This window comes from Colias philodice, chromosome 9 (genome assembly GCF_061535455.1).
Source record: "Colias philodice isolate Cphi_HAF_F1 chromosome 9, ilColPhil1 Martin Lab GWU primary, whole genome shotgun sequence".
NCBI lineage: Eukaryota > Metazoa > Arthropoda > Insecta > Lepidoptera > Pieridae > Colias > Colias philodice.
In genome coordinates, this window is record NC_143094.1 from 5,368,954 (window position 1) to 5,390,607 (window position 21,654).

Sequence of the window (21,654 nt, forward strand, 5' to 3'; positions counted from 1 at the left end):
CCTGAAAAAAAATTAAGACTTGTGCACAAGGTTTTTGAAAAAATACACCCTGGTTTCAATAGGGCTTCAAGCTCTTACATGTGGGATGCTCTTAATAAATAATGTAGAACCGCTTATCAAATGATTAGAAGACTCTTTCATCCACATTCAGAAAATATAATATACCAGAATATGTGGAAAATAGCAGGAGGTAGAAAACTTTTTATTTGCTACAATGTAAAAAATACAAATCTTAATAATCTAATACATATAAAGATAAGAAAAAATAGCAATAGTTGCAAAATGGCCTCCCCGTCAGCGGGTCAAAGGTAGTGTACTCCTAACAATTTTTGTATCACCATCTCTAGTACATTGCTTGACAGTCGATTACTAATTCCACCCAAGGGGTAAATTACATAATTAATAAATAGTTTTAAAAATTAAATAGTACAGACTGTCTTTCTTCTCTTTCTCGGTTACAGTGACAAATCAGAGTCTAAACAGAGAAGTACGATTGAAAGTTCGCACTGTCGTAACCATTACCTACCAAATTTTCGTAACTTTGACTTGTTATATTTTCCGTAATTTAGCTGCTAGATTGTTTAAAACTTAGTAAACCTGATCAGAAACAATACGTCTTGTAAAAGAAAATCAAAAACAATCGGTACTCTGCTTGGGAGCGACATTATTTCATCATCACTCTCATCCCCAAAACTGATGCATCACCAGAATTGGATAACTGCCTTTTAGCTAAAAAATGAGGGTTAGCTGCTTTGTAGCTAAGCAAAAAAGTGTTATTAGAATTTTTCCTAAATAAAATTACTTAACTAAAAAAGCGTTAAGGGCGAGTAACTGCAAATAAGGTAAGGATTTCCATTGGAATCGTTATATGAAAGCATATCATAAAGCAGTTATAGTCCTTTTGCGTCCCTATAGTCAAGTATAATCTGATAACGTACTTTTAGTCAAGTAAAAAGCTAAAAAATAATTATTAAATCTGGCGGTTAAGGTACTTTAAAGGAAATTTAGCGAAGTAGTGTTGGTTAGACGCTTTCAAGTTATGGAATCGCTGAAAATTGTGTTACTTAACGGCTTACAATATTTTCATATATTTATAACTATTAATGATTCTTAGACAGAAAGATAGAGAATTCTGAACTCTATCACCCTACATTTAAAACTGAAAATTGACCATTTGAGGGTTAACGGCTTTTTAGTTAAAGGACGGCAGTATTGGTAGAGTTTTTTCAGAAAACAAAGTGCGCACGCGCGGGCGGCCTCCCGCATCGTTCATTGGGCGCGGATTTTTTGAATTATTTGATATCAAAAAAATTGGTTGTTTGTAAAGTAGGTTTACGATCGAGATGTTTACGTGATAACATAATGCAGTGGCAGCTCTCGAGATGGAACGGGAGATCGGTCCGTCTCTCTCTCGTTATACCTGCGATCGCGCTCGTGAGGTTTTGGTGTGACACAAGTTTATGAACATGTCACCCGACTAAAACGATTTTAAAAATTTAAAAAATTCAAAATTATCTATTTCTTTCCTTTACATAAACAAATTTGTGATTGGAACACTCCTAGTACTTAAGCAAATAAAATGCTTGTGTCAGGAGGTTCCGCTCTTCCTTAACACTATTACAGAAACAGAAATAATACAATATGAATGAATACAATGCAAAAACATAAAAGAAAAGAAAGAATTTAATAAAAAAATATCGGTATCGGTTGATTTATTATCGGCGATACCGATATATCGGCTTGCCGATATATCGGCCGATATATCGGTATCTGTATCGGTATCGTTACATCCCTACTTAAAACTATTCCGTTCTCGTGATATCATGACAGTCCAACACTACAAGTGAATTTAAAATGGCTTTATTAAATTTTATCCCATGGTGCTTTCTTCCTGTTGACTTAATTATAAGTTAATGTTTTATTTTAGACTAGCGGTCCGCCCCGGCTTCGCCCGTGGTACATATTTACGTTTTCTCTACATAAAAACCATCCTCGTACTTCAAGGAATATAATAGAAAAGAATTATCGAAATCGGTTCAGCCGTTCACACGTGATGCCATGACAACGCGAAACGGGTGCAGACCCGCCGCCTTTTTATAGCTCCCGCCGCGAAGCGCGTCGAACGCGGCAACTGATACACAAAAATAATCCTTATGGCATGATTCTGTATCATAGAAATCTAAATAACAAGACACTAGAAGTCGTAAGCGTGCGTGACCTTGTCGCCACTCAGGTGATTTGCACATCACCAGTGCATTCGTCACTGTTCAGTTGCTCTGGAGACCTATGAGTGTATACATGCCACATGGTGTGTTTCAGCAATTCCCATTGCGGAAATTCTTCCACAAGTTGTAATTATACTTATAAAGGAATAATATTTCATTGGAAAATATTTTTTTTTAGAAATAATGCCGTTTTTCCTTAAAATTATAGAATATTTACAAGTATTACGAGTGTCACCATAGTAATCGAAATAACAATGAATGACACAGTCGACCATTCTTATTATCACGTTTGTTCGTGTTGGAGCAAAAAGTCTCATATACTTAGGGATGTTATTCTAAAATAAACCGTAAATTCGTGCGTTAGGATACATATTCAAAAGCTTAATTTAATAGATAAGTTAGTTTTCACTAAAATCAAGCTGTCCAATAAAAGGCATAGTTTACTTGTGTGTACTGTTTAGCTTTCGGTTTGAATGTGTTGATTTTGGCGACAGCGGTTTTCATACGAATTATGACATTATAGCACTTCTATGTGTCTTGTTATTTAGATTTCTATGTTCTGTATTCACGCGCGATGACCTATAGCGTATTTCATGTATAACTTTGGTGTTTCTACACCGATTTACATGATTCTTTTACTATAACCTGCCCAGGAGTATGAAGAATAATTGTGCCAAATTTGGTTAAAATCCGTCGCGTAGTTTTTGTTTCTATAACGAATATACAGACAGACAGACAGACAGACAGACAGACAGACAGACAGACAGACAAAAATTTTACTGATTGCATTTTTGGCATCAGTAGCGATCCCTTATCACCCCTTCATAGTTTTTTTTAAATATATTTCATGTACAGAATTGGCCTCTCTACAGATTTATTATAAGTATAGATGTATCTAAATGTTTCTATTCCTTTATCAATTTATTTTACAAGTGTTCGTTTTTTTTAATGAAATATAGAGCGTTCTATATTTAATGACAAACTCTGTATTTAATCCCAGCAAGAAATTGTAATTGTAATCGTGAATAGTATAAAATATAATAAATTAAAAAAATATTAGTATACCTACATGCATATTAGTGCATTGTAGGTAGGTAAGTTCATAGAACATTCAAGCATTTGACATTCAGAGCTTCAAATATTGGAAAACCATATTAAACCGTATTTTAAATAACAGCACTAACAGCTTATAATTTATAACTATAAAAATAACATAATAATCTTAATTACTATTAAATTCTAAGCTTCTATTTATAACTGTCGGTAAACAAGCAAGTTTTACAAGGCATTGAGTTCATCTAACACTGATGCAGCGATAAGAAACACGCTACATCATTTCCGCTATCTCAATTTAGTGCAGTACGATACCAATAAATCCTCATTCAGATGCGTTTGTTTAACACCAATGCTGTTAAACCATTCGGCGATAAATCAATAAAACTCAACACAGCTCTATATCAAGCGCATGCTGAAATAAGAAGACTAAATGCGTGTTCGTAAAGGACGATACCTTAATAAAATATGGACTAGGTACATGGCAATTTATATGATCTATCGTCGATTAAATAACAATAGACAAATAAGTGTAGAATTTGATATTTTTGGTTTAATGGCATTCAAATATTTAATGGCATTCGTTATAAATTTAAAAATTTTCAAATAAGTGTAATTAAATTGCATGTTTCGTATAAAATTTTTATTCACAGTAGAATGACTACACAAGTATTTTCTTTATATTGCCGCCTTAAATATTTAATTTATCTTTTGTAGTAAAATTAAATAATTATTATTTTCCATTATATTAATTGTTTTTTAACAAAGTTTTTAGTCATAGTCTAGAGTCTAGACTCTAGACTCTAGATAAGTAACTTAGACAAAGTAAACATTTATACGGATATTTCGGTAAATGGTTAACCGAGCTTCTATAAAATTCTATATGTAAATTAAATATGATATACGACTCTAAATAAGGCCTGTTGAATCGGTCAACGGTTAAAATACGTATAAAGGTAAGATTAACGGTTAACGATGCAGTCAAGTTGTAAACACTTTCGTAATCAACCTCAAATATTATAATTATTTAATGCTTATTGTTAACTGTATTCCTCAAGTTAAGCTAAGATGCACTTTATAGCAGACATTCTTTACATATTCTGTACACAGTTCTTATATGCGACTATATACTATAATACAGGGTGACTGGTAATTCGACGTGATCCTTCAAAGGGGTTATACTAGAGGTCATTTGCAACAAATTAAGTCCAGTTAACCAGGGGTCAAAAATGGATGGTTATTGAGCTATGACGGATTTTGATATGAAAATTTTCTGCCTTTTTACCGAAAACAATTAATTATGTAAAAACTAATACACTGTTAACATTCAATTGATATTTTTTTGAAAGCCGAAGAATGAGCGATCAGTTTAAAAAAAAATAACTTGCCCAAAACTTGCATTACCTCAAAAAGAAAAGGGTCATAGCTCAATAACCATCCATTTTTGATAGCTGGACTTAATTTGTTGCAAGTGACCTCTAGTATAACCCCTTTGAAGGATCACGTCGAATTACCAGTCACCCTGTATAATAGATATTATATCATATGAATAGATATATTGAAATAAAATAAACACAATAATGTGAATGAGAATATTATATCTTCAATTAATAATTATCTCGTCAGATATTTGATAAGCGTTAAGTCGTGAAGCCAATCCACGTGCAAATTAATTGGACTGTCAGTAACATTAAGATTTTATATAAAAACAGTAATATCGTAACTTAAACACGAGTATTATCACATAAACACCGTAGTTAGATACCACGATAACACGTATTGGGTAACGCTACTCGCATAATAGCTACCGGTTCTAAATCATTATCGATCATATTAATCTTGTCATGTTAAATTAAAATGCAATAAATTTCCAAGGCATTCTCATTCGCTGTTGGGTTAAGTACTAAATTGTTTTATGCACCGACTCTACATGCTTAAAATCTTAATTATTCAACAAGAAACAAGTCGTTAAAGTTTTAAATAGAATATCTTGAATCACTGTAGCTATTTTAGTAAAGGTTTGGAATTTAAACCATTAAACGTGATGTTGGTAACTTAATTACTTTAATAAAACTCAACTCTCAACTTGGGATTTATAAAAACTATAAAATTTAAAGCCCGTGGTTAATCGTCCTTCGCACGCGCCTGCTTTGTCATCAGATTTACTGTGGCTAATACAAAGAGAAGCCTTTATTGTACAGTATTTTTATTACCTAACAAAAGCTATGTATAAAAAATATTTATAAATTAACTGAAAGTAATCCACGAAGTAAACTAACCCGTTTAATATTACGGCTTTATTTATCTTACTGCGACATACTCGTATATTCCGCAAAATACATTCAATTAAATTAGTTATCTAGGTTTTATATTTAATCTTAAACTAAAATGTTTTACCGTACAATATAGTATACAGAATACAGTTCGTGCCAGTACCGTCATATTTAATTGTTAACGTAATTGCGTCCGAGTTATCAAATGTAGATTAAGTCAAAAGCGGTCACTAAGGCACCAGACACCAAAAAATTGGAGTGCAGATAAAATCTTACGATTGGAAACCGAGAAGTCACGCAAATTATTATTTTTACGAGTTGTACATTCCATATTGCTGTAAATTTATTAACAAAAATGTTCATACGTTTCTTCTTATTTCCTTTAACATAAACTTTATGTTGGTCCTTGAATATTTGGGGCAAAATGTGGCCTAAACATGTTAATGGTATAAGTGCCGAGTGGGATCATAAAATAAGTACATTATTATAATAAGTATCCAATTTAAAAACGATAAAGTCTTGATGCAAATTAAGAAAAAACCTTTATCGGATTATCAACATGTCCCCCTTTGTAGAACGTTTTACGAGTGTCGAGATCAATTAAGACATGGCACGATGCTTTCGTCGGTCTAACAAACGGATTATATTTATTCAATCGTAAATCGCATGTCTATCTACTAGTATTATCATAAAGGCATCAATTGAAGCACAACACTTCTTCCTAGTATGCCGCCAAAGCCGTTAATTACCTAAGAGATTGTTTCTATTAAATTTCCTGTACGGAAAGTGTTAACACTACGACTCATTAAATTGTATCGATAGAATTAGAAATTATATGTGAGGATATAAATCAAGTTGACAGGGTTACTGGAAATAATTGAACAATTAACATAGCCGTAATTTTACTCAAATATTTTACTTTATTTACATTAAACAACGATTTAATAAACAATGTGCGTGTTCACGTGCTTACTTTTATTTATTCATAGGGTAAAGTCGCAGTTCAAGCATACAACGAATGTTTATATATCCTCGGAATATATTCATTATATGTATTTAGACAATTAAAGTGGACCATTTTAGATGTTATTAAGTAAAAGAAAATAATAATTTTAACTAGATACTTGTAGGATTATAATTAAAGAAAGCATAACTCTACCAAATTTTATATTTTAGTTTTATAGAAATCGATTTCAGTTTTGTTCAGTTCCGTTTTTTACAGTTGTCATTGGTAGGTACAATAAAAACTTAACTGTGTCAAAATTTTATAATCGGATTAAAAGTTGCCAATTTTATTCATAAATTTATAGAGTAACTCTTTAAATTTGATTCAAAAGATTTATTCAAATAAAACTTTATAAAAACCTATAAATAATTCATATGTTAGAACAATATATTATGGTGTGGATAGGATGTCCATTGGATGCAAATTGATGACGGTACGCAAGCCGGCAGGCAGCAGTGAACTTGAAAGTAAAATAGGGTCACACACGCCTCGGGTCGCGAACCCGTCACTCATTTGCCTGTCCACCTTCATTCATGCACCTCGAGGAACACTATAATTGACAGACTACGCCCAAAAACTTTAAAACATGCTCATACATTAATCTAGGTAACGTTCAGCTCTCGTGAAAGTAATATTTTATAGGCTAACAGGAAGACTGCGGAGACTCATTTTGATGTATAATATAACTGCACATGACAAGCATGTTTAATTCTATTGTCGGTTCCCATAACACTTTTTACTCTAAGTAAATGTGAGTAGGCACTTTGTACTGTAACTTAACGGGTTTCGTATGTAGTTTAATGCATTTATATAATTGTGATAAACATCAAGGTTGGATCGTGCAAATAATTTGCCTGCCATATAAGTAAACAGTTCGCGAATCATCTTATCCACGGATCTCTTAATTATATCTAAGTGTTAATTTTCTATATCATTTAATTACATTTTATCTCGTGAATGTCTTATTATTTTTATTATGTTACTTAAGTATGTACCTACGCATAAATTTGAAAACCTCTTTTTTTATTGTTACCCAGTAACAAAAATAACTTTAAAAATCTCGAACTGTAAAGTGATAATAAATTAGTAAATTACCATAGGCCTTCAGCTAAATTCTTGTATTATTAATCTACTTTAGATAGTGATTTTGATAAGCAGGTTAATTTCATTAAGGAGAAATTAGTACAAACACTTTCTTTTTTATCAATTCTAAGTATTCCAAAATTCATTTCCTAAACTGATATAGATAGGTACAAAATTGTTGTTGTTTTATATCTTTTCATACAAACTATGAAAGGCTTATGGACGATGAGTTTTAGGATTCTAACTACATATTTTAACTATGTATTATGTTAGCCTTATTGTTTTGACAATAAATACAACTCAGATAAATTCCTGCCTCTAATAATATTATACGGAAGAAAGTGTACCAAGCTTCAAAATAATCTATTCGTATAAATTCATATTTCTTGGTGTAATATGTATTCTTTTAATATTTCAGCGACACTTCTCGGCTCGGAATGTGTGGTGTCAGAACAATGTACACTAAAGGTGGCCTACAGCGCTTGCTTAGATGGTGTTTGTCGGTGCACGGATGGTCATTTGCAATTCAGAAAACACACGTGCCTCTCACGTAAGTACCTTTTACAAGATTAAGCAACACCAGTACACGTGAATAAATTGTTTTTGTTTTGTTAGATCATATTAGGCATTCCGGCAAGGAGATTTAAGAATTTTATGATCGGTACAATAAATGGTACCTACACGGTCTAAAAAAATACGTAAGATTGTAATAAAGAAAAGTACAAATAGCTGTGATAAAGTGTAATTTACACCCGATAGAATATCTTTCGTGCGTAACTTTCGTTTTCGCGTTCACGGGTCAGTCCCTGACTTACGCCAAATTGTCTGCGTCACGCACAAAAACATCACGGCTTTAACTCCGATAAATCACCATGAAATTCTGTAACTGGAAGATGAAAGTCGAGATAACCATGTCGACAAATGGTCCGGATGATAGAATTTAAGATTGTGATTTCTTGATGCACGTTCTACATCAGTTTCGTTAAACGCAACCCTCATTATCCTAAATATACCTACTCCCATAAATGGATGCCATTACTGTGAATCTTTGATCTGTGAGAAAAAGTGGGCACGTTTATGAAAAGAATGCACTTTCTGTGAACATCGTTTGTTTCCGTAATACGATGTAATGCGATCTTATTGTGGGAACACCAGCCACACGAGATTGTTATGGTGCCTTGACATTCGTTTGGATCGCAATTGTCTCAATTTGCCACCAAGTTATGTATGAATACGAATGTTTTATGTGATGTAGAAAGCAGTGATTCTTGTGAAGAAAAAGAGTTTATTATTGTCTTTTAATAACTGAATGTGGTTTTGTTTTTCTGTGAATATTTTATTAAGTATTTACTCACTGAACAATCAAATACTAGTTTGTTACAAGAAAATATCAATGGACCTTTTTTAAGATTTATCAAGAGAAATTCAAATACTATGTGCTAGTTTCTTAATGGAAATACAAAGTACTTAACTACCTTAATACCTTTTGATGTCGTTGGTAAATAACAAGATATATTACGTATATAGTTATAGTTATTCACAATATAGATAACCAGATTCCTCAAAGTTATGTTGGTAAAATAACAAGTCAGAAATAGGTTACGATGAGAGAAACTTTCTTCTATTTGCAGTGAACGCTCATAAATAATGACTGTTGTTAAATCATTGTGGTCTAATAGCCATGGTTCATTGCAAATGTCCTTGTAATAAAGAAATTACTGGGGCATGAAATAGGTATAGGTATAGGTTCCGTTGTTCGTTCGGAAAACTGCTAATTGTGTTTGATTGTTAGCTATTTGTCTTCATGGTTATATGAGCAATAAGTTAATAGCTGATTATAACAAATGTATCACTTATCCATAATTCCTTTCATTAATTTCAGCTGCTCCACCAACTCACGTTTGCTACAGTAATGAACATTGTCGTTTGTGGGATAAAGACAGCCACTGCGAATTTGTTATACCCAATCTATTTGGAAGGTGTTCCTGTAATTCATTCTTCAAGAAATCTGGAGATAAATGCCTTCCTATAAAATTACCAGTGTATGCCACAGAAGCAGTAATAGCAGAACAAGAAACTAGTAATGATTCATCGAATGAAACCAACAACGAAGTTGCAAATATAAAAGATCGTTCATCTCAACCTAATTTTATCATCGATTCCGATGAAATAAAGCCGAGTAAATTACCAATGTATACGAGTAAAAACGACGTATTAAGTACTCAAGAAGACAGTCCGTTAATGCAAACTGTTATGAAAGTACCTCCAATTGATCAAACAAAACGGCTATCGGTTTCTATTAGGAAAGATGGAGAACCAAATGAACTCATCAGTTCGGATGAAATGACAGCTAATTTACATGCCAACGATCAACCTGTATATAGAGTCGTGACTCAGCCATCAATTGATAAGAAATCGAATAAGAAAAGTGGTACTTCTAAGGAACAAAACGGAGGAAAGCATAAAGGTGGACATCAGAAGAAATCGTCTCTTAAAGGTGAGAGGTTTATGAACCTTTTATTCAAATAGCAATATCTCATCATCATAGTAAAATCTAAACTCTATAATTTCTCGTAGTAAAATCATGAAGATAAAGTAAATATTATTGCTCTACAATTTCATCCTTCAACCCTTTTTCGTTTAATGTAACATCCGTGTTGATAATATTTCAGATAAACAACGCATTCGAGCAGATGCAATACCAGATGTAGACCTCGGACCCGTGTCTCTTGGAATGCCTTGCTACATCGACAGTCAGTGCCAGAAAGTGGACCCCAACACCCGCTGTGTCAACAAGCGCTGTGATTGTTCATACCGCACTAATTCCACATCGGCTTGCTCAGCGCGAAATCGAGGCTGTCTGCCCGGTACATTCCAAGTATGTTTATTTTATTATGGCTTCATCTTTACACAGCAGCGTTAATGGCTCAGTAACTCAATACGGCAATTAAAATTTCTGAGCGGTCTAAAGTATTACGTACGTGGTCAACACAATGTTGGTATTATAACTACGTACTAATTACAATGTAGGTAATATTTTTTGTAATGAAAGAACGCGTTATTATGAAATAGTTTCTGATTAATTAACCAGTTAAGAATGCAGTATTATAGTTCGCACACACATTATACATCCGTCGTTAATATTTTTAAAATTAATTTAGACATAATATACTCAAGATATACGATATAATATAATAACTGCAAACAATCGCGACGTATTCCTAAGTACAGAAAAATATATTTTACCACTTTACTTATTGTCCAATATACATAGTGAAAAAATCAACAACAAGCAAATTCATCTGTGTAAACATGTCTTGTAATTTGAATCATTTAATTTTTAAGTTGCAACTTGAAGTGTTTATATTTTTTTATGATCCCCTCTTATAAAATTCCTTAACATTACAGTGTCGATCAACTGGGACCTGCATAAGCTGGTACTTCGTGTGCGACGGACGAAAGGATTGCCCAGATGGCTCCGATGAGAAATGCCTAGGTACTGGTAAAGGTAATTGTCTCTGCACGTTTCCTTTCTTCGCACCAATTAACTCTCTGGTGACTAATGTTCCCTGGTTAATATCTTTCTATATGTCTAATGTATTCTACGGGTTCGGTTGGTGGTGTTAATGTTGACTGTTTACTTAACTGGACGTGGAAACCTTTACTGGGTGTGAAAAAACTCTATGTCAGCGTACTTGTGTATTTAATAAATGTTGAGTAGTGCTGCTGCCCCCAAGGTTGCCCAAATAATAAAGCCTTTACTTTAATCACTTTTAATCCTTTTTTACAATATGTGTTGTTTAAGCTAGCCGTTATGCACTACTGAATAATAATTCTATAATAAATGTAGAAAGCGTCGGGGAAACAATGTGGACGCACACATATACAAAAAGCTCGATCAGCGAATTGCATATGTGTGTCCCTACAATAAAGAATAAACAATTCTTTTGAATTCTATTCAATTTATTTGGCAATAATTAACTGTGGAAACAAAATCATAATTTTCATAGAAAAAAAAGATATACAAGCAAAGAATGCTTTGCTTGTCCGTCGCCGTTGCGTAAATCTTAAAAATTCTAAACTAAAACTTTCCTCGAGGACCACGCTATACATTGTCAAAAATAGAATGAAAGTCTGTACAGTACTTTTCGAGTTTATTGCCAGACAGACGCGGCGGAAAACTTTATATTATACATACTAGCTTTCCGCCCGTGGCTTCGCCCGCTTTGTCTAAAACTAGGGATGTAACGATACCGATACCGATACCGATATATCGGCCGATATATCGGTATCGCCGATAATAAATCAACCGATACCGATATTTTTTTATTAAATTCTTTCTTTTCTTTTATGTTTTTGCATTGTATTCATTCATATTGTTTTATTTCTGTTTCTGTAATAGTGTTAAGGAAGAGCGGAACCTCCTGACCACAAGCATTTTATTTGCTTACTAGGAGTGTTCCAATCACAAATTTGTTTATGTATAGGAAAGAAATAAATAATTTTGAATTTTTGCACGCCTCATAAGCGAAGCGTTGAGGTGGGTACTACTGTCACTTCGCGCAAAACATCTGATTTTTCAAACTTAAAATGTATTTATGTATCATACATTGCACTTGTAAGATAATACATACACACACATATTAAGAAAAAACACTATTTTTAACATTCATGATATTTTTGATGTCATTTTTGTTATTTAAACTAGTAACACGATAGCGACCGAAATACTTTACTAATCGAGTCTTTTTTTTTCTCTTACGCTTGAGTATGCTCAGGAATAGAACCCTTTCATTTTTCAGGGTCTGATTCGATGTGGTTTAATTGTTATTAAATAAACAAAAATAATAATTAATAAATAATTATTAAAAAAAAATTATGAGGCGTGCACTTTTGGATTTTCCAAATTATATTTTAATTTTTAACGTGATAACGTTTTTAAAATCGTTTTAGTCGGGTGACATGTTCATAAACTTGTGTCACACCAAAACTTCACGAGCGCGGTCGCAGGTATAACGAGAGAGAGACGGACCGATCTCCCGTTTCATCTCGAGCGCTGCCACTGCATTATGTTATCACGTAAACATCTCGATCGTAAACCTACTTTACAAACAACCATTTTTTTTCATATCAAATAATTCAAAAACCCGCGCCCAATGAACGATGCGGGAGGCCGCCCGCGCGTGCGCACTTTGTTTTCTGAAAAAACTCTACCAATAGTAAACTTTTATTAGGTACTGATTGTATGTGTATTACTTAAAGTTTAACTGACTTCGTAAAATAATAATACTAAAATAAATGGTTTTGTTGTTTTTTGATTTGGTATTTTTATTTAAAAGAATACGATTAACAGTTGTCTCTGTTAAATGTTGGTAACTTTTTATGCATAATTCACTATTTATTTTTCTACCAAGCCATCGATATCGGTATCGGTATCGGTATCGCCGATACATTACTACAAATATCGGTATCGGTATCGTATCGGCAAAATCATGTATCGTTACATCCCTATCTAAAACATAATAAATTATATACTAAAAGTCTAAAACCTTCCAATTTGAACTTGAATCACTCTATCTATTAAAAAAAACCGTATAAAAATCCGTTGGGTAGTTTTAATGATTTAAGCATACATATCCCTATGTATCCATAGGGACAGAGAAAGCGACTTTGTTTTATACTATGTAGATTGTAGTGATTGATACATCCACGTCAAACCATACTAATCACGTTCCAGAAGGCACAGGCGAGCGGTGCCCGATGCACGCGTTCCGCTGCGGCGGGCCGGGCTCGCCGTGCGTGTCGCGCGCGTCCCGCTGCGACGGCACGCCGCAGTGCCCCGGCGGGGAGGACGAGAGGAACTGCAAGGCTACTAGGAGGAAGGGGTGAGTGCTCACTTTGACAGGATTTGTAGGTGAAAGCTGCGTGGTGGCGCTCTATATTGGCCATCATCTACTCGAGAACGAGGGAATTTTCTAGAGGGTAGGTGAGCGGTGCCTGATGCACGTGTTTCGCTGCGACGGGTCAGGTCCAACGACGTCATAACGTCGGGTCTATGTAATAAACACGATGGAAAGGGTGCTATGTTTAGTTATCAGTAGGATGCTAAAAGTAGGCATTTTATGTGATGAATGATGATACATGTTAATGATGTTATTATCACTTCGGAATCATGAGTAACTGTAAAGGAATTAGGAATGTGTCGTAAATAATGTTGAAATATTATCTTGATATTTGATTAGGTATTAACGCTTAATCCATACCGGTGGATGGACTTTTCGCATTTAAATATAGAGGAAGGATACTTATTACTTACCTTTTAATAACTATCATCTCTGAATAGTTTTCCATAGTAAATTTAAGCAATAAGAAAACAAAATAAACATGAAAAGTTTAAATTTATGGTCCAAATTAAAGAGTGCACCTTGATGTAACTGCTTATAAAACCCATTAAGAAATAAGGGTAATTACTTTCTAAATGAATATAATATTCAATTGTGAAATAACTTTGCATAAAAACGATTTTAATGTAAATCTTCTTTACAATTACAAATTAAGTAAGCAAATACAATGCGTAATACTACATTCCCACGCTTTGGTACGGTGTAACAGGTTTAACTGTATGGCTCTTGGATACATTCCAGTTGCCGTGCATGGTTCATTCCTTTGCTATGAGTGTATTCCTCAAAAACTAATCGATTAGTATAACAGTTGCATGTTTAACGGTGTCATGTTACTGTTTACTATTTGCGTACAGAAGATTTCGATCAATTTGAATTTTTTCATGTATCTTGAATTGATGAATCCGTTATTACTTATAATATCTAACATCTAACGTATTCATAAGCAATTAAAGATTTGTGTATTATATTTTGTAGATAATTCAAGTGTATGCCCTAAATACCTTTGCGCCGACCGACGTAATCTCATTTAATGCCAAACTGATTTTAATGATTAATTTGATGAGAGAAAAGTACGGCAACATATCGGTGAAATTTTGATCTCTTATTTTTAAGGCGAATGTGCAAGCATAAGGAAACGTAACAAAATAATTATTATGTAAAAAAAGTAATTTAATTAATCAATAATCACTGTGTCTCCTCGACCACTCGGTTTTTTGGAAAAGATTTCTGAGCTAGAGCTTTATAGCGATAAGACTGCACTGTTTATTTTATTTATATAATCAATTATATAAGTGCAGAAAAACATCAATCAAGAAACTTATATTTTATATTTATATTCCAGTTGTCCACGACACACGTTCCGATGTGGGTCTGGCGAGTGTCTCCCGGAGTATGAGTTCTGCAACGCCATTATATCTTGCAAGGATGCGTCTGATGAGCCCCCACATCTATGTAATGAGCAATCAAGGTAATTGATATTTTCTGCTATTACTATATAAATTTACTAGATACTAAAATAAAATACAAAAAATCAAATATTCTAATGATGAACTTAAATATTTGCAATAACTCGTAAATTTATTATTATCGCAAACATAACATTAGATTTTTTTCACACCACAATTAATTTTCAACTCATTTTTTTAAGATAAAACGATTTCCCTGTTCAAAGAACAAAATAATTAATATATCCTCTCAGATTATTTTATTAAATAAAATATAAATTATGAATCACTACATAGTATAAAACAAAGTCGCTTTCTCTGTACTTATGTCCCTTTGTATGCTCAAATCTTTAAAACTGCGCAACGGATTTTGATGCGGTTTTTTAATAGATAGAGTGAATCGAGAGGAAGGTTATAGTATATAATTTATTAGGTTTTAGGCAAAGCGGGCGAAACCGCGGGCGGTAAGCTAGTGAATGATAAATTAATGACTAGTTGTAGTTTTTGACGTGACAACGTCTTATAATTCGATAGAGCCGGCTGCACGCACGAAAAACATGACTCATGCGGCGTTACCTCGCTCTGAGGCGTTCGATGGATTGAAGTGCAAGCGAGAGCGCGGAACGAGCGACAAAGAAGCACAATCGGACGTTGTCACGTTCAACTATCGTCAGTAAACCGACTTTACAGACAACCAATTTTAATTGAACCCTATGTAACACGCACAGATGGCGCGCAGCCGACTTCTGCCCGCTGCGGTGCGGCAACGGGCGCTGCCGCAGCACCGCCGTGGCGTGCTCCGGCCGCGACGGCTGCGGCGACAACAGCGACGAGATCGCTTGCTCTGTGTGCCGTGAGTATATCTTGAAACCACAGAACATATAGTGGTGGTCATATAATTAAGAACGATCTGAAGTACTAGAAATTTTTATTTAAATAATGTCATACACAGAGATGTGCACCTTCTGAGAAGCAACTAGTTATGTCATAAAATAGCCACATTAATAGAGCAACTAAGTTTAAGAATAAATAATAAAATCGCCAACAATATTTTATTCAAAAATAATTTATTTTACCAAAGCAACACATTCAAATAATAATTAAGCTGGTCAAATAATTAAGAACGATTAATTTATCTGCTCGGGAATTGTTTTGTATGAACCTTTCATTTAAAAAAAATACAATAATACGTTGCGAGAAAAATTTGTAAAGCAAGTTAATACATTTTTAACTAAAATTAATATTTAATAGCATGTCCACGGCTTTTAATTACTGCTTTACACCGGCGAGGCATTGACTCTATTAAATTTTGACATTTTCCTAGAGAAATAGAGTTCCATTCTTCTAAGAAAACGTCGTACAGCTCCCTTAAATTTCGACACTGTGTATTTGAAACCTTTTTCTTTACTACGAACTACAGATTCTCTATTGGGTTTAGGTCAGGGCTCTTAGCTGCCAGTCCAAACAGAAACTGACTGCGCTGTTAGAAATTCCTTTACAGTGTGTGCAGTGTGCTTTGGATCATTGTCATGCTGGAATGTCCAAATAACCGGTAGAACTTCTTCAGCATAAGGTAACATTGTTTCTTCCAGTATATTTTTGTATTGGAATTGATTCATGTTACCTTCTATCAACTTTACAGGTCCAACACCATGTCCAGAAAAGCACCCCCAAACTTTCACATTTCCACCACCGTGCTTTAATGTAACTTTCGTGTACTTAGGGTCGAATTCTGTATTCGGAGGACGTCGAACATATCGTTTTCCATCGGAACATACTCTGTTTATTTTCGTTTAGTCAGAGAAAAGTACATTTTTCCACTGTCGCACAGTCCAGTTTTCATATTTACTTGCAAATCTAAGCCGGGCTTGCCTGTGGCAAAGTTTCAACATGGGTACTTTTCTTGCTATCCGACCGTGCAATTTTTCTTCTACCAAACGTCTTCGAATAGTGCGTGCTGCGATTGCTGAAGGGTTATTTTCGCTGAAATATTCTTTTCTCAGCCCATTGGACCCTTTAAAAGGATTTTGTTTCACCATACGGACGATGTTTCGGTCATCTTGAGGAGTTGTTTTTTCTGTCTTGGCATACGTGGGACATCTGAAGTTGTTTGATACGTATCAAAATGCCTTATAGCGTGGAAAACCATAGTTCGAACATTGCAGATGCACTTTTTATAAGACCAATTCTTCCCGCGAAGTTTTATTATAACTTCCCTAGTAGATTTATCACAACTTTTATTTTTTTCCATTTTTAGGGTTCCGTAGCCAAAATGGCAAAAACGGAACCCTTATAGTTTCGTCATGTCCGTCTGTCCGTCTGTCCGTCTGTCCGTCTGTCACAGCCGATTTACTCGGAAACTATAAGTACTACAGTGATGAAATTTGATGGGAATATGTGTTGTATGAACCGCTACAAAAATATGACACTAAATAGTAAAAAAAAGAATTGGGGGTGGGGCCCCCCATACATGTAACTGAGGGATGAATTTTTTTTTTTCGATGTACATACCCGTGTGGGGTATCAATGGAAAGGTCTTTTAAAATGATATAAAGTTTTCTAAAAAACATTTTTCTTAAAGTGAACGGTTTTTGAGATATCAGCTCTCAAAGTCGTAAAAAGTATGTCCCCCCCCCTCTATTTTTATAACTACGGGGTATAAAATTCTAAAAAAAATAGAGGTGATGCATGCTAATTAACTCTTTCAACGATTTTTGGTTTGATCAAAGTATCTCTTATAGTTTTTGAGATAGGTTGATTTAACTGTAATTTATTATATTTGCTGCTACGGAACCCTTTGTGCGCGAGCCCGACTCGCACTTGGCCGGTTTTATTTTTATGAGAAGTAATCACTTTTAATCTTTTGCAACACTTAATGGCGCCAAAATTATACAAACAACCACAACACACAACAAATCGAGTCGAGTGTTCTCTATTGAAATTTGAATAAATGTATAAACTATTCAGCGTTCTTAATTACGTGACCAGCTAGTAAATAGGAATACTATGTTTAGAAGTAGTGTAAAAAGTTTGTCTGTTAATTTTTAGGCTAATCACGTGTATTAATGAATACAGTGATTTGTTGGAAAAGTATTTCTATATAGAGAAAAATAAAAATAATTACATGAAATTAGTTATGCATCTTAGTCTGAAAAAATCTTCCCATTGTATCAGCGTTCTTAATTATATGACCACCACTGTATAAAAGAGGTTAGAAAGGCATTGTAGGCGGGGCAGACGCGCCAAGGATATGAGCACTGCTCACATCATCATCATGCGTATGATTCGTTCCATTTTAAATCGCGTGATCGCGCGGCGCTATGATTGGCTAGATTTGAAATTGCAAATATGTGCGTAAGCGGACTTGCGTGGACTTGGCCACATAGTCCGGGATACATCGCCCATTTTTGCAAGTGATTACTATCAAGCTAATTTTTCGTGAGTAGCTTTATTTTGATGAGATGCCCAATAATTTCATGTATGAAACTCTCGATTGTGGTAGCTACCAGAGGAAACAAGGATAAAATATTTTGATTTGATGGTTCTCAAATATTAATTACTAACTGAATGTTTTTTTTTTGTTCAATCTCAAGATAATTATCTAAATTATTCGAAAAAATATTTGTCCTACAAAATCTATGGTTTGATCAAAGAGTCCCCCTTTCCAATGTGTATCGATAACGAAGTCATCATAAATGATTAGTAACCAGCTGATTTTTTTATTTTCACTTATTTAATACTTATATAATTCAACAGACATATTGTCCTACAAATTGCGTAATAAATATTTGAGAACCGTCAAATCAAAAAATTTTATCCTTGTTACCTCTGTAAGCTACCACAATCGAGAGTTTCGTTCATGAAATTATTGGACATCTCATCAAAATAAAGCTACTCACGAAAAATTAGCTTGATAGTAATCACTTGCAAAAATGGGCGATGTATCCCGGACTAACACCCACAGGCGACACCGGTTCTTATAGGAACGGCGAATTATTGCCATTCTAACCTCTTGAAACACACACTACACAGTATAGGTACTCCGTAAACTATGTAGTAAAGACTTCAATACATTTACATGCTGCACAGTGCATTTACATCGAACGAGCGAATGCTCATTCTAACCTCACTATGTCAAATTCTTTTATTGTAGTGTAGTTTGCATACTTTTGTTGTTCGTATGTGTTCTTACCTATAAGTGCATCCGAAAAGAATCGTTCTAATACTGAACAACACTGAATACTAGTTTTCGTTTACACCAAAAGATCAAGGAAGAATGCTCTAGCTCTATCTCTATGTTCGTTTGATTTAAACGCACCGTTATACTTACTACTCAACGCACACTCCCTACATTGAATAGTGCATTTTTGTACACTAAACAGTAAATACATCTTTGAGGTTGTATATGGCAGTACATCTGCAATGAACAATGCACAGTGCACGCGCCATACAGTATATTAAATGCAACAACCTACATATAATAAAGCATTTAAAAGATAAAAACCTCATTATGTTTTATAATCGTTTAATAGTTTGCTAGTTACATATAAAAAGGAAAGAGCAAAGAAACGAGATTTTTTTTTATAATTTTGTTTGTTATGTTTCATAATTATACCTACGTACTAAACTTTACATAACATGGCTCTTTAAATGACAACATTACAAATCCTATCCAGCCGAGAGAGATCGGGCTTAGGTACCACAAACCCACTGACCGTAATGTACCCTCATAATATTAATGTTCAATATTTTTCAAACGTTAAACACAATTATTTTCGCCTGACACTAATTGTTTCACTTGATCAAATACATTATACAACAATTGCTACGTATTCACAACTACATTCCTAATTCTCCACAAATATTTCGACCGTTACTAGAACAATGACATTACAGCTGTTCTTCTTAAAAATGTTTTAAATGGGTACACGTTTTCGCTTTTGACTTTTCCTTTTAAATTTAAGTTTTACAAGTTTGTAAGGATAATGGCAAAGTTAACGACGAATTCTAGGAAAGTGTTATACATGTTGGATTGTTTTATGGGCAGTTGTCCTTTTGGTCAAAATATTAGTTTCATAGTTTTAACGCATAAAATAAAATATGTACCCAGGCCACGTCCCAAACCTCACTGATAAGACGCGACTTTTACTTACAGATTTTGGTAGTTAGTAGTTACCAATTACTTACAACTACTTTTTTATATATTCTTGTGATATAAATAACTAAACAAGTATACAAAAATAACATAACACTCTAGCTAGTCTATTACACTAAATATATTTAGAAATAATTTTAACTTTCAGCATACTTAGTGTTTTTTTCGTTTATTATTTCAGGATGTCCATCATCACCACAGTCACCGTGAAGAAAATAAGAGTGCACTAGAAAATATAAGCCCATTTCTGTATGAAGATCTCAAAAAGAAAACTATACGAATTTATATGGAATCAGATGTACGGATTTTACTCAAGTGTTTGATTTGAAATGGTTGGATAATTTTCGTCTATATTTTGGTTAAGCCTATATTTCTTCAAGATTTAAATAAAAACAATAAAATGGGCATATTATAACCTTTTAAAACTTGTTTCGTATTGTATTTATTATAATCCGAACAACCCTTTATGTGAGTTTATCGACCGGAAAAAAGCAGTGTTTTTATTAAAATTATTAGTAATCCGTAAAGATAATAAAACCCCACTCAAAAGACTGAGGAGTGATACTCTATTTCTTGCATTTCATTTTATAGATAAATAATAATTGTAAATAAATTGTAAAAGTTAAGAATAGCAATTAAATAATTACTGATTGTGAAATATTTTGATTAATTCGATACCACCATTATTTTTCTTGTTTTAGAAACGTAGAAGATGACTGTAATATTTCATGAAGGTGGGCTTATTATTTTGTGTAACTTCGTATGATATAATTTTCGAGCATAATATTTACTCACAATATTTAAATTTTTCTTGTTTCAAATAGGAAACGAAATGAAAATCAAAGTTATTTAGGTATTTTAAATGTTTGGCCTTGAATTCAAATAGATTTGTTCCATATTTTTTAATCTTTACCCGCCTTCTTGAAATGGTTTGTTTTATCTACGTTTCGATTATTTTGTAGTAGTATAAGTGAGCATGAGTAGCATAAATGATAAATTATTTCGTCTAATTAGGTATGTAATGTAACTTATTGTATTATAATGTGTTTGTGTGAATGTGATAATTATATTTTAAAGTAATTATTTTGGTGTTGTTATTTCATACTCTCCTTTTCCTACCTGTAGCATTTATATCATTTTATTTTACATTAATCGAGTTACAATCATTAAAGATTAAATGTGCCAGTAGTTCGTGATTTTTATATAATTATTTACCTGCTTTTTAATAAGATAGTAGAAGAGATACTTCATCTCCTTTATTAAATCAACTAGGGTCAACCGGGGCAAATGCAACTATGGGGCTATGGCAACTAGTTATCATAACTAATTTATTAGAGTTGTTGTAATATATCGCCAACTATGATTCAATAACTCAACGACTAATAAATCTTACAAGTAATAGATGGTGCCACTACGATGAAAACTATTTGATTGATAGGCCATTGTGTCAAACCGCTATTTTGAAGTTGGTGTGCGTAAAAACAGGTGTCGAGTTTTACAGACAAAAAAAT

General features: G+C 33.6%; 1 protein-coding gene across 2 annotated transcripts in view; it reads left to right on the forward strand.

Annotated features, from left to right (window-relative positions):
• The window catches only part of ImpE1 (Ecdysone-inducible gene E1), a 41,083-nt gene extending 19,857 nt beyond the window's left edge, over window positions 1-21,226 (forward strand). The window contains exons 3-10 of one of the 2 annotated variants that reach the window (XM_089699061.1): window positions 8,059-8,190; window positions 9,523-10,137; window positions 10,313-10,518; window positions 11,049-11,148; window positions 13,378-13,525; window positions 14,886-15,011; window positions 15,717-15,841; window positions 20,325-21,226. In XM_089699061.1, the coding sequence (XP_089555187.1) occupies window positions 8,059-8,190; window positions 9,523-10,137; window positions 10,313-10,518; window positions 11,049-11,148; window positions 13,378-13,525; window positions 14,886-15,011; window positions 15,717-15,841; window positions 20,325-20,353 (1,481 nt within the window). In that variant the 3' untranslated portion in view covers window positions 20,354-21,226. The remainder of the gene's footprint in view (window positions 1-8,058; window positions 8,191-9,522; window positions 10,138-10,312; window positions 10,519-11,048; window positions 11,149-13,377; window positions 13,526-14,885; window positions 15,012-15,716; window positions 15,842-20,324) is intronic. The other variant, XM_089699062.1, reaches the window with a different exon arrangement.
• The last annotated feature ends 428 nt before the right edge of the window (window positions 21,227-21,654 follow it).